At 40.6% G+C, this 14651-nt stretch overlaps 1 protein-coding gene across 1 annotated transcript; it reads left to right on the top strand.

Annotated features, from left to right (window-relative positions):
- Positions 1-883: 883 nt before the first annotated feature.
- RBM43 (RNA binding motif protein 43) lies at positions 884-13872 on the top strand. The gene is made up of 4 exons (XM_025403877.1): positions 884-1033; positions 6381-6591; positions 9268-9356; positions 10444-13872. Exons 1-4 carry the CDS (start codon positions 1031-1033, stop codon positions 11200-11202), a joined length of 1062 nt encoding a protein of 353 aa, XP_025259662.1. The 5' UTR covers positions 884-1030; the 3' UTR covers positions 11203-13872.
- Positions 13873-14651: the final 779 nt, after the last annotated feature.

The raw sequence follows: 14651 nt of genomic DNA, 5'->3' as shown, positions 1-14651 counted from the left end.
GGTTGTACAGAGGAAAAGGCACAGGTGAGGGGTGGGGGAAGGCGAAGATGGCTGGACAGATAATAAGGGCGTAGGAAAGACATGCAGATTTCACTGAGCGAAGGGCTTTTAAAAACTGATGCTAGAAAAACTTTACTTGCTGTTGTAAAAAACCATCTGTGTGAAGTAGAAATTGGTATCAATATTATAGAGAATACGTTCTAAAAAGTAAAGGTAGCTGGATGTAAAATTCTGGTAGCAGTTTAATATCCTAGATGGTTAGGTTGAGGCCAGCAACTAATGAGGACAAAAGCCTTCTCTATGGGAAATTTTGGACAATTATCTGGAGAAATATTACAGTGCCCATAAACCACATTGAATTGTTTTCAAAAGTGTTGTAAAGTTTCATGTAGTAAAAAGGTTTTAGCCACATGCCCTTCAACTTCATGGCATCGAATATACAAACACAGAAGACAGCATGCATGCAAGATATGTAACTCCCTTACATGCTAATGCATGCGATTCAAAACTGTCATGACATCTAGGGCTCTCTGCAACTACGAGATGATTGACGTTATGAAAAGCGTAGCCCCCCCCGAGTATCAACACAGGAAGCGGCCACCACCTCCTATGTGTTTTCCCTTTTTGCGTTTTTTCTTTTTTTAAATCAACTCTGCTGTTGTTGCTGCTGCTTAGCAAAACGGGTAAAAACAAAATTGCAATCATTGATGCATCACCCACAGAATCCCCAAATTTCGTGTCGAGGAATCCTCTCGGCCTCTCTCCAGCGTGCTTCCAAAAGTTGCAAAAATACGGAGGGCGTCTGGGCAGGCGCTGGCAACAGCACTCCTGAGTCCGAGCTCCCACCCACAGGCCACGAGGTAGCAGACAGCCGGAGCGGGTGGAAGGGCCGCCCTTTTCTTCGTAGCCTCCAAGGGAGCGGGAACAAAAAAACGAAACCAAAACCTGCCTGCTCGCTTCTCTCCCCATCCCCCGCGTTCCGCTGGTTGTGGGCTTCCTGCGGCCGCCGAGGGCGCGTCTCTCCTCCGCCATGGCAAGTTCCTTTTGCTTTGGATTTTGCGGAGCAGGTCCGTGCCTGCACCGTCGCCATGGTCCCCTAGAAGGGCGCGGAACCGGGCGCGACAGGCCAGGGTGCAGGGCTGCGCGGGAAGGGGCGGCGCGCGGAGGGGCCCTGGGGATCCTGGAGAGCCGTCCACCCCGGCGGGCAAACTCAGGTCAGCCTCGCTGCAACTTCCCGGGTGGCGGCACTGCGTGCTCCTGAAATTCACATACGGCGCTGCGGTGTAGGCCCGCTCCAGAAGCGCAGGACTAGGCTGCCACCTCCCGCACCCACTGCACAGGCGACGGGGACGCAGCCGTTTCCTCGAGGAGCTGCTTCGCAGGCTCTTAGGGCTTAACTGTTGGCCTCCCACGCCTCGGGGGGAACAAAAGTGGACTGATTAGCCAGAAATGGAGGCCACAGTGCCTGTAGAAAAGGGCTAGTAAGAACGAGGACGCAAGTCAGGAAGACATCCTCATGTCTTATGTCTGCCTTGGTGCGAATTCTTGTCTTTTGTGGTCTTAGTTTTCCCTCTAGAGACACAAAGGACGTTTTTACTATTAGTGCTGGTGAGGAAGAAAAGTTAGCAAATTCAAAATGTAGCCTCTGTGTTTTGTTTTGTTTCCATCAATCGCTTAAAAGCCTTGGCAAGGCCTTTAATTCCTGCTGTGAAATGCTAGAGTCCCGGAAATGCAAAAGCAATTGTGAGAGGCAAGTGCGTTTTTGTTGACCTGGTGGCGGTAAAGGCGTCGTCATTCAAAATGAACAACTGATTTTGAGAAAATCAATATAAACAAATGCAGTGAATGAATCTTCTTTTTCTTCCCAATGCCTTACTTACAAAAGTAAACTTTTTCTATATACTTTTTGCTTTCTGATAAGATGGCCAAGTCTGTTATAACACAATACTGATGCAAGGAAAAGCGCCATCACCTTAGTATTTATTGGCTAAAAGCTGCTGGTTGCAAAGTCCTTGAAAGGACTGTCTTTCTCTAGGACAATTCTTTATCTTAATCGTGGGTAGAAGAGATTAATAACCCTCATTATTCATAACTGACCTCAGTAAAATTATCTGTATTAGCCATACTTTCTCCAACCTACGAAACGAAGGACAAATACTGGCAAGTCATTGAAGTACTAATTCATTAGATGATTCATAGAAACTAGTTCTTACCAAACAAAATTTACACCTTTATGTTTTTTTCTCCTAAAAATACTGGTTCAGGGAGAAGTTTCTTTGATTTTAAAGATAAATTACATGTAGACATTCAAATAAAGAAATACAGTATTAGTACTAATGAGGGCATGGAACTGAAGTAAGATTTCCTGAGTTTACATTAATTGCATGTTTTTCTTTGATATTGTTGGAGTGCAGAAAAAGATCTCCCTGCCGGGCGCGGTGGCTCACTCCTGTAATCCCAGCGCTTTGGGAGGCCAAGGCGGGCGGATCACGTGAGGTCAGGAGTCTCTACTAAAAATACAAAAATTAGCCGGGCGTGATGGCACGCACCTGTAGTCTCAGCTACTCGGGAGGCTGAGGTAGGAGGATCACTTGAACCCGGGAGGCGGAGGTTGCAGTGAGCCAAGGTCGTGCCATTGTACTCCAGCCTGGACAACAGAGCGAGGCTCCGTCTAAAAAAAAAAAAAGACTTTGAGAGGCCAAGGGGGTTGTGGAGCACGAGGTCAGGAGTCCGAGGCCAGCCTGGCCAAAATGGTGAAACCCCCGTCTCTACTAAAAATTCAAAAATTAGCCGGGCATGGTGGCTGGTGCCTGTAGTCCCAGCTACTCGGGAGGCTGAGGCAGGAGAATCACTTGAACCTGGGAGGTGGAGGTTGCAGTGAGCCAAGATCACACCACTGCACTCCAGGGTGGGTGACAGAGCGAGATTCCGTCTCAAAAAAAAAAAAAGAAAAAAAGAGAAAGATCTCCCAAAAGAAATAAACACAAATGAGTGAGTGAATCTTCACTGGAAAAATAAAGTTTTTCTTTATGCCTTTTTGCTTTCTGATATGATGTCCCTGCCTTTATTCTTACATTGACAGGGTTGAGCACTTCTATTTTTTTGTAGCCATATTTAAATCTTCAATATTTTTGTTTTTATTTTATTTTATTTTTTTTTGAGACAGTCTCACTCTGTCACCCAGGCTGGAGTGCAGTGGCACGATCTTGGCCCACTGCAACCCTCACCTCCCGTGTTCAAGCCATTCTGGTTCCTCAGCCTCTGGAGTAGCTGGGATTACAGGCGCCTGCCACCACTAATTTTTGTATTTTTAGTAGAGATGGGGTTTCACCATGTTGGCCAGGCTGATCTCAAACTTCTGACCTCAAGTGATCTGCCCACCTCAGCTTCCCAAAGTGCTGGGGTTATAGTCGTGAGCTATTGCACCTGGCCTTTTTTAAGAGTTAGCAGGTTTGTCTAAAAGTAAAAACCAATAATAATGTAAACAGTAAATATTGTTTATAGCAGGTCCCAATAGTGTGCTGTGATTACTTTTTCTCCTTTTGGTCCAATGTTATGTGTATTTTTCCTTTTCCACTTCTAGGAAAATGTTCCCAGCAAATGGGTCAAATGGATTCCCTCCCTCCCTCCCTCCCTTCCTTCCTTCCTCTCTTCCTTCCTCTTTCTCTTCTTTTCTCCTTTCTCTTTTCTTTTCTTTATTTCTCTTCTTTCTTTCTTTCCTTTTCTTTTTATTTATTTCTTTCTTTTTCTTCTTTTTCTTTCTTTCCCTTTTCTTTCTTTTCTTTTTGCATTCCATGATTTTTTTTTTTTTTTTTTTTTTTTTGGGACAAAGTCTCCCTCTATTGCCTAGGCAGGCTGGAGTGCAGTGGTGCTCACTACAACCTTCACCTCCCAGATTCAAGCCATTCTCCTGTCTCAGCCTCCAAGTAGTAGCTGGGACTATAGGCATGTGCCACCACGCCCAGATAATTTTTGTTATTTTTGGTAGAGATGGGATTTCACCAGGTTGGCAGGCTGTCCTCGAACTCCTGACCTCAGGTGATCCGCCTGCCTTGGCCTCCCAAAGTTCAGGGATTACAGGTGTGAGCCACCTTGCCCAGTCTGCATTCCATGCTTTACTTAAAATCATGCAAGTACTTATGATTTTTAGGCTGGGGCCCCTTCAAATCCCATAAATGGGGGAGAACTTGCTCTGGGATATAAATGCTAGCAGATTCTCTCTGGAGTGTTCATTCAGGCTTTTTTTTTTTTTTTTTTTTTTTTTTTAGACAGAACCTTGTTCTGTCACCCAGGCTGGAGTGCTGTGGTGCCATCTTGGCTCACTGCAGCCTCGAGCTCCTGGGCTCAAGCGATCCTCCGATCCTCCTATCTCCACCTCTGGAGTAACTAGCTGGGACTACAGGTGTGCACCACCACACCTGGGTAATTTTTTGTGTTTTTGGTAGAGACCGGGTTTCATCTGGATTACAGGCGCCTGCCACCACACCCAGCTTATTTGTAGTAGAGACGGCATTTCACCACGTTGACCAGGCTGGTCTAGAATTCCTGACCTCAGGTGATCCATCTGCCTCGGCCTCCCAAAGTGCTAGGATTACAGGTGTGAGCCACCGTGCCCGGGCTTCTTTTTAAAATTGTTTTACTTTCATTTTACGGGGCTCTTGGGATGGACAGGACATTGTGTGTGTGGTGTGTGTGTGTGTGTGTGTGTGTGTATGTGTATGTGTGTGTGTGGGTGCTTACACCGTCTTCCTGATCTGGTAGGTCAGAAATAGTTTCAGTGGAGTCCTATTGAATAGAGAGGCCTCTGGACTGAGGGCCCCAAATTCCTTTCTGGTCTGCTAACCATTACTGTAGCCCATGAGCTGTCCTGTCCAACCCCAGGTAACTTAGGACAGCTTATGTTTGAGCTTGGGTGGACTAACTGTATAAAAATTGGGAGAAGCTTATAAATCCATTTCCCTAAATGAGGCTGAGGGACAAATTAAAACATTTAAATAGAAGCCTTAACTGGATAATAAAAATTCAAATAGAATGAGCCCAAGGAAGGATTTACTTGCAGTTGATACTCTGTGTCCAGCATGGTGGCAGGGTCTGCAATAGTGTGTATTTGCTATGGCTGACTTTCATGTCAGATATGTGCTGGAAGGCAGGATTTACTCCGTTGCAGTCCCTATGTTATTGCCAGGGCTTTGTTTGTTTGTTTGTTTATTTATTTAGAAACGAGTCTCTTGCTGCCCAGGCTGGAGTGCAGTGGTATGATCTGGGCTCACTGCAACCTCCGCCTCCTGGGTTCAGGTGATTCTCCTATCTCAGTTTACCGAGTGGCTGGGATTACAGGCACCCGCCACCACGCCCAGCTACTTTTTGTATTTTTAGTAGAGACGGGGTTTCACCATGTTGGCCAGGCTGGTCTTGAACTCCTGACCTCAGGTGATCTGCCTGCTTCAGCCTCTCAAAGTGCTGGGATTACAGGCATGAGCCACTATACATAGCCCAGGGATTTTTTTTTTTTTTTTTTTTTTTTTTTTTTATGATAACTTTCCTGATTCTGACAAAGTAGGGAATGTGTTTCTTAGTCTCTCACATACTTTAGACTCTACAATGTGAAGAAAACATATAGCCACCTCCAAATACCATATTTTGCGGTTAGTTTGACTTATTTTTAATTAATAAATTTTTAAATTTATATTTTTGATCTTTTCCTTTGTAACTTCTTCCATTATTTTTAGACCTTCCTAAATCAGACAAATATTAACCAATATTTTCAACTTATTAAAAAAAGGATGGTAACTTCTTTCATTATTTTTAGGGCTTCCTAAATCAGACAAATATTAACCAGTATTTTCAACTTATGAAAAAAAGGGTGGCTGGGTGTGGTGCTTCATGCCTGTAATCCCAGCACTTTGAGCAGCTGAGGCAGCAGATCACTTGAGCTCAGGAGTTTGAGACCAGCCTGGCCAACACGGTGAAACCTTGTGTCTACTAAAAATACAAAAATTAGCTGGGTGTGGTGGTGGACACCTGCAATCCCAGCTACTTGAGAGGCTGAGGCAGGAAAATTGCTTGAACCCAGGAGGCAGAGGTTGTAGTGAGCTGAGATCACGCCACTGCACTCCAGCCTGGGTAACAGGGACTCCATTTAAAAAAAAAAAAAAAAAGAAAGGTTTAATTTTTACATTTAACTCTTAAATTCATACAGAGTTTATGTTGGTATATGGTGTGAAGCAAGGATTTACTCCCCTACACCCCTTTTAAAAAGTATCTAAACAGCTGCACCAGTACTTTTATAGAATCAGATATTCTCTCTACTGAAGTGTGATGTCACCTTTATTACGTAGAGTCTTGTATTTTTAAAGAATAACCTACTGTTTCTCTTACAGGCATCAGTTTTGAATGTCAAGGAATCCAAAGCTCCTGAAAGAACGGCTGTAGTTGCTGGTCTTCCAGTTGGCCTTTTTAGTGATCAATTATTGGCCCTATTAGTAAAGAGCCACTTCCAAGACATTAAGAATGAGGGTGGAGATGTTGAAGACGTGATATATCCGACAAGAACCAAGGGAGTTGCATATGTAATATTCAAAGAAAAAAAAGGTATTTCTAAATCAAATTTTTGTAATTTTAGAAATACTTCTTCAATGAAATTTAAAAATTACATTTTATTAAAATGATCCACAGAACTGGTAAATTTTAAAGTAGCTTTTTTTTTCTTTTTTTTTGTTTTGAGACAGTCTCACTCTGTTGCCCAGGTTAGAGTGCAGTGGTGTGATCTCAGCTCACTGCAACCTCCACCTCCCAGGTTCAAGTGATTCTCCTGCCTCAGCCTCCTGAATAGCTGGGATTACAGCAGGTGTCCACCATCACACCCAACTAATTTTTGTATTTTTAGTAGAGACGGAGTTTCACCATGTTGGCCAGGTTGGTCTCAAACTCCTGACCTCAAGTGAGCTGCCTGCCTTGGCCTCCCAAAGTACTGGCATTACAGGCGTGAGCCACCACGCCTGGCTGAAGTAACTTTTTTTTAAAAAAATATTTTATTGTGAATATACAAATGGCATGATACTGCTTTAGGAAGAAAAGATATGAAAATGGCTCATGATAAAGTTGCTAGTGACTGGCAAATTCTTGAAAACTTTTTTCTGAATTTTGAATCTGTCTATATCTTGGGGTGAAAGTGTTATATTTTATTGTAGAAAACCTGTAAAATACAGACAAAATGGAGAAAAACCCCATAAAGATGATATATAATCTCATAAACGAGATGACTACTTTGGGAATTTTCAGGTGGCCTCAACTATATATTTTAGAATAAGTAGATATTCTAATATCGTATCTGCCTCAATACTGGCAAAGTTGAATTGAGAAGTATGGCTTGACTCTGAGATCAGATTGAGTCATTCTGCTCCCTGCACCCAATTCCTGACTTAGATGGTGAGGAAACTGGGTTGGCAGAGCACACACACCCCTTCAGCCTCATGGAACGGGCAACCTTCTTTACAACTTAGTGGCTGGCAGAAAATACATTGCCAGAGAAAAACAAGTCTCCATGCCAGGCTCTTGGAGGTGAACATACCACATGGGGGTAGGAGCAGAGGAAGAGACCTTGCTTTGCTTGAGGGAAGACAGAGTCCAGAGAAAGATCCAAGGCACTATGGATTTTCAGTACCTTTAGCTGTCACCATTAATTAAGTCATTTCTTCTCAATGGGGATGTTCAGGTAAGGGATGGCAGGAGGGGGCTCGGGGGCTCAGTGGCTCAGTATTTCTCTAAGGAGATGGTAGTGTTTTTGAAAGTTAATATTTTATATGTTGAATTGGCAACTCAGAGAGAGATTGAGAGGGAGAGATTGGCCTTGGTCATTCATTCATAAATATTTTCTGAGTACCTATTATTTACCAGGCAACATGCTAGGTCTTGAGGATACAGCAATGAGTGAAATAGGCAGAGTCTTTTTCTTCTTGAAATGTACATCTGGACAGATTTTAAACAAATGAATCTATAATATGTTGGGTGCTTTATTTATATACAACTTAGATATTTGTTTATTTAAATATTTTTATTTATGATTATATATTCATAAATAATAAGTGCTACGACAAGATATAAAGAAGAATAAAGGGATAGAATATGATGGAAAGTGCTGTTTTAGATGAATAGGAAGGGAAATGCTCTGTTTAGGTGACATTTGAGCAGAAGCCAAGTAAGGGAATGATTCATGCAGATAAGCAGGGAGAACATTCTAGGCCAAGGGAAGGACTGGTAATTCTGTGAGTGGGGAGCATGCTGGGTGTGTGGAAGAACAGCAAGGAGGCCTGTGTGGCTGGAGTGGAATGAGCTGGGGGATAGTGATAGGAAATGTGGTTAGATGGGGAGCTGGGGCCAGTTGATGCTCAGTAATTGCTGGATCATGGCAAGGTGTCTGGGATTTTATTCTGGGTGACAGGGAAGGTTTCAAGCAGGAGATTGACAAGATTGGACTGCCTTTTCTTAAATGAGCAACCTAGCGGCTGTTTGAAGAAGAGGAATTACTATTCATCGTTGGTTTTGATAGGGCAGTAGCAGGGCAGGTGATAAGAACTGGTGGGTATTCGGGACATGTTAATGGATTAAATGTCATTTTCTGCGGTAGAGAACACTGGGGATAGAATACATTTGGAAGGGAGATAGTTATCAAGAGTTCAGTTTGGGTCAATGAGATGCCTATTAGGATAATGAGGTAGAGAGTTCTATAGGCAGAAGGGAGAAAGATGGAGGCTGAAGATAGAATTCTGAAAACGATTCATGTAGAGATGGTGTCTAAAGCCATGGAGATTGTTGAGATCACCCAGGGAATGGGTATAGGTTAGCAAAGAAGCATGAGGCCTGAGGTCCAGGTCTTGCCAACGTCTAGAGAATGGGAAGAGAGGAGGATTAGGAAGGAGACTCAGCAGGTCAGCCAGTGAATTGGGAGGAAAACCATAGTATGATAACTTGAATCAAGAATGTAAAGTCTTCTTGTGAGTTAACAGAGATGGGGATATACCTTTATTTTGTTTTATTCATGCATATAATGCCTTGTGTGTTTTATAACATGTAATTTGGGTCATACTTACACATAAAATGAACTTTAATGAGTTAAAGTGCAACAAAAAAGTGATCTGAATGTTGAATTTAGAGGAAAAATGTAGAAAAAAGCTTAGACATTCTTGTATAATTGAATATGCCTATTTTATTAAAAAATTATTAGTGTATCGTGCCATAAACACTTTTGATGCCAGTGTTTCCACTTAGTTGCAGAGAATGTCATCAGACAAAAGAAACACCGGCTAGCAAGGAAGGCTAGACATGCTGAACTCACAGTCTCTCATTTTAGTGACAAGGTAAGGTGTGATGCTGAAGGTGTACTGATAGTCCTGTATCCCATTTCTTCTTTGAAGTTTTTCTTACGGCAGGAGACACAAAGTGCTCTCACTCCATGACTTCTAGGAAAGAAAATGCAAACTCCCTGAGTCAGTGTTAAAGGCCAACCCTGGCCCTTGAAATTTTGGTTATCGCCTTATCTGTTTTTATCTTTCTATGTGTGTCACTTAATGTTTTATTTTACAAAATGTGTATTTTTTGAGACAAGGTCTTGCTCTGTCACCTAGGCAGTGGCATACTCTTGGCTCACTCTAACCTCTGCCTCTTGGGCTCAGGTGATTCTCCTGCCTCAACCTCCCGAGTAGCTGGGACTATAGGTGTGCACCACCAGGCCTGGCTAATTTTTGCAGTTTTTGTAGAGACAGGGTGTCCCTATGTTGCCCATCCTTCTTAAACTCCTGGACTCAAGCAATCCTCCCACCTCAGCCCCACAAAGTGCTGGGATTACGGGGGTGAGCCACCACGCCCAGCCTCACTTAATGCTTTTAAAGTGATGGTAAGCTCTTATACTGTCATGGATGATGGCAGGTACCAACCTAAAGGCTTATTTTGGGAAAACACAATTAGAATGAACATTAAAAAGAAGCTTTGAAGAGACAGGAAATAAGAAAAAGAGGAAAAAGTTAAAATACAAAGCAATGGTTTACTAACTTGATTCTGTAAGACACAGAGTTGTATGCAGCCATCTGATGAACTTTAGACTGGGGGTGGGAATGACTCTCGGGGGACCCCTATCCAAGCAGAACCAGAGCAATTTATATGTATGGTTCTGCATAAAACTGTTTCAAAAAAAAATTCTGCCTCTAAAAATTATTTGAGCACCTCTGTTTTGGGGTATGTGGTGAGGGAGTGTGAATCCCAAATTGAACAAAATGGGATCACTTTGATGGGCTGCCCTGGTACAAGAAGTCAGGAAGTCTGGGGCAGGCAACTGGGGCCTGGTTTAGTGCAATTTCTGCAGAGACAAGAAAATGGCAGAAAAGAACATGTTTATGTAGTCTCTCCCACTAAGCAGTACTGTTTTCTTTTCTCTCTTTTTAATTTTAGATCTTCAGCTCTGTAAATGCCATCCTTGATCTTTCTGTTTTTGGGAAAGAAGTTACTCTAGAAACTCTGGTAAAGGACCTGAAAAAAAAAATCCCGAGTTTAAACTTCAGTCCTTTGAAACCCAATGGAAGAATCTCCGTGGAAGGATCATTTCTGGCTGTCAAGAGGCTCAAAGAATCTTTGCTAGTAAGAGCATGTTCTCTCTTAGAAAAAGACAGAAATTTTACCAGTGAGGGAAGAAAGTGGAATAGACAAAATCCCCAAAGGAGTCTACAGAGAAGTAATAACCCTTTGGCATCAGTCAGGACTTTAGTACCTGAGACTGCTAGAAGTGGAGAAATGCTTGTGCTTGACACAGATGTTTTTCTTTACCTGCACCACAAGTGTAGATCTTACGAAAGCACACTGAAAAAATTCTGCATTCTGAGTCAGGAGAAAGTGGATGGTGAAATCACCACAATTTGTCTAAAAAACATTCAAGTTGGTTCTCAGCCAAACAATGCAAAACATGTAAAAGAGCTCATTGAGGAATGGTCACATGCTCTTTACTTAAAGCTTAGAAAAGAGACATTTATTTTGGAAGGAAAGGAAAAGAAAGAGAAAAGAATGATCAAATGGGCATGTGAACAATTAAGTTCGAGATACCCTGAAGTCCTGATTAACTTTTATAGGACACACGTTGACGTTATAGGATCTTCTTCTGACACTTACCTGTTTAAAAAAGGGGTCATGAAATTAATAGGGCAAAAGGTTAGTTAATGAAATCTCAGCAATATAGTCATAAGGGCTGCTTTCCCTTGCTGAGCAGTGACCATTGCCATGAATGAGGCTAGCTTTACACACCCTATCTCATTAATCCTTATGCTCATCCTTCATTGTCAGTGTTGACTATTCTCATGTTATAGTGGAAGAAACTAGGATTTGGAGAAGTTAAAACACTTTTCTGAAGTTATCCAGTTGACAAGGAATGAGGCTGTGGCTTAGCCCAGTCTATCTGATTATACAGATAATATCTAAGGAATAAAACTTTGAAAAAAAACTCACCAAACTTTTTTTTTGTTTGTTGTTTGTTTTTGAGACAGAGTCTTGCTCTGTCACCCAGGCTGGAGTGCAGTGGCGTTATCTCGGCTCACTGCAACCTCTGCCTCCTGGGTTCACACCATTCTCCTGCCTCAGCCTCCGGAGTAGCTGGGACTACAGGCACCCGCCACCACGCCCGGCTTATCTTTTTGTATTTTTTTAGTAGAAACGGGGTTTCACCGTGTTAGTCAGGATGGTCTCGATCTCCTGACCTCATGATCTGCTCTCCTTGGCCTCCCAAAGTGCTGGGATTACAGGCGTGAGCCACCGTGACCGGCAAACTCACCAAACTTTGAAGGAATCTTACTTTCTCTGTAACTCCAAATTATTAGAAAATAATATTTATTAAAAAGTAACTTTAACATATGAGAGGTTTGAAAGGTGATTATTATGCTATGGGCAATTTCTTAACGTTTACAGTTTGTGTTTACTCCATGTAGAATTAGAATACTGGCAAAAATCACTGGGGAAACTACTTAGGTGGAAAGCATATCTGATGCAGGTAATCATTATTTGACTAAATTCTATTGTTTCAAGGCTGCTGGCCACATAGGATGTTTTTACTACTACTTTTTTAGCCTAAGTGATTACATAAATTTGTGATTCTCTTATAATTGTTCTCTTATAATTGTGATTCTCATATGAATTGAGTCATTCTTGTCACACCCAACTAAAACAGAGTCAAGAAGCTAGGGGGAAAAAGTACTTGACACACATAATATTTCTCAAAGAATATAATTCTCTGTGAGCCTGGCTACTGAAACTACTTGCTGTAACCTGAGACCAGTTTTGTCTATAGCTGTTGAGATAACTTGCTGTAACTCTAGGACTAATTTTGCCTATGGCCATTGCTCACCAGTTGGAACTTGCCAGCTCCCTAGAGCTTTACTAATACCAATGAGCTTTCTCTTAAGACCACAAGTAACATTCTTCGTTTAAAATAAAACCCTCAACCTTCTCTTTGTTGAACACACTAAATATCACCTAGAATTGAAATTCTTCCTTCTCAAATAAAACACTAAATTTAGAGTTTTGTGTCTACATTTTCATTTTGACTTTGACATACATGGTGTCAGAAGTGAGATACAAAGCTGACTCACCTCAGGGAAAATCACTGGCCTTTGGGGCTATGGCATGAGGTACCTGTGTTGGGGCCCTTTGAACCCCCCACACCCCCACGACTTTCACAGGTCATCCTTTCTCTTCCCAATGAGTATCTCTAGGGCAGAACTCTCAAATATGGTTTGAGTTCTGTTTTATTTAGGATATGATTAGGGAGAGGTCGTTCCCCCTCTTGTTTGGTAGATCTGTTGGGTAGAATTATTTTCCCCCAGTTGACCTCAGCTGCGAGGTTTGGACCTTGAGGCTTGGATGAGGGAATTTTTCCCTTTCTTTGGAGAAGGCTTATCATTCTTACTGGTAAGCATGTATTTTATTTTCTGTCTGGGCTTTTATTTAATTGGCGTTTGTGTATTCAGTGCTTGCATTTACTTGGGTTTTGCATAGTTGGCATTAAATCAGAGCACCCACGAAATGAGCTCTCAAAGTTCAAAGTCATGCCAGAATATTTTCTAGAACTCCAGCTAGAAACATATTCAAACATTACAGGGATCATTTAGTCTGTTGTTCTTAAAACTGAACTAAAAGATGGAGGCTATAAAATCATATACTCCAAATAAGATATGCATATTTCATTGATATCTTGAGGCTAAAAAAAATTAAAACAAAATACATTGAGGATGCAAATAATTGCCTTGTTAAAAAATACTGTCTCAAAGGTGGCTGGAACTTTTTCTTTTCCTGACCTTTCACCTCCCCTTCTTACAATATCCCCACTTTATCCTTCTCTAAGCCGCTATTCTAACATACTACATAAAAAACAAAAACACTTGAAAACCAGCAGATATAAAAGAAAGTCATTTTGACCTTCCTACTGTTTTTTTTTTTTTAAAGCAAAGATGAAATTCCCATGTAAAACCTTCCTCCCTATACAAAAAAGAATGGCAACATTCTTATCTTCAACAACAAAGAATTGAGTCCAAGAAAATACTGTACAAACCTTGTTAAAAATCACTCTTATCTTTTGGTCCTACTCACATAATTCAGCACACTTTCACAGTTAACTATTCTTTGTTCAATTCAGTGCATTGGTGAGTGACTCAAACTGCTTTATCCCAAATTTGATTCACAGCCTTTATAAGATTGCCTATTAAAAAAGCTTAAAGCTTATCCTTAGCCCATTTTGTCAGAAAAATAATTTGCGTCTAATCATTTTTATAAACTGGTGAATTTTTTTGTGTTTTACTATATCACGACTAAAATTCTAAAATAAAAGTTCTGATATCTTTATATGTATGTATATGTGTTTATGTTTATGTGTATGTACATATTTTATGTTATATGTTGTATCTACATAAAACCTGGTGTAGTCAGCCAGAAATCCCTTAAGAAATTTTATTCTGATTTGTTTAAATAAATTAGCACTCATATAAAATGTATAGTAATTAACTCCCAGTTTTTTTTAGTTGATGTGGCTTAAGTAAATCTTTGATAAATTAATTGGTTTTAAAATTGTGGATAAAATAAAATTAGAAATGTCTTCAAAATTGTCAGCATACATTTTTATCTGGGTTTACTGGTCAGATCGTTTTATATTTGCCTCTGCTAGATGTTTTAAAGTCATAAAGCCTAAAACAAAATTATCTTTGTTTATATAGTTTTAAAATAAATATGATTAATATTGTTGATTTAATAAAAATAGCTATAACTTTTCTGAGTTATCAACAGGGTGGCTGTTTTTAACTTTAAGGTTCTTACTTAAACCTTAATATCAAGATAAACCCTTGATGGTAACAGTCTATAAAACTGATTAATAAAAAAAAATGACTAGTTCTATCTCAATTTTCATAAATTTAGGAATAATAATTGAGAAATAAATAAATATAAATGAAATAAACATTTATAAATGAGCTTTTCATGTAATTTTAAAATGTTAAAATTATGTTAAATGATACTTATTAAATGTCTGGATCATATCCCAATTTAAAAATAAAAAACAAATTGCTAAATACATAGACGTTTGTTCTTGGCTTCTTAGGTTTTATAAAAGGACTAAAAGTATTTAGGTC

This window comes from Theropithecus gelada, chromosome 12, assembly GCF_003255815.1.
Source record: "Theropithecus gelada isolate Dixy chromosome 12, Tgel_1.0, whole genome shotgun sequence".
In the NCBI taxonomy this organism is placed as follows: domain Eukaryota; kingdom Metazoa; phylum Chordata; class Mammalia; order Primates; family Cercopithecidae; genus Theropithecus; species Theropithecus gelada.
Note: the sequence above shows the minus strand (reverse complement) of the source record. Positions and strands in the feature narration are given on the sequence as shown.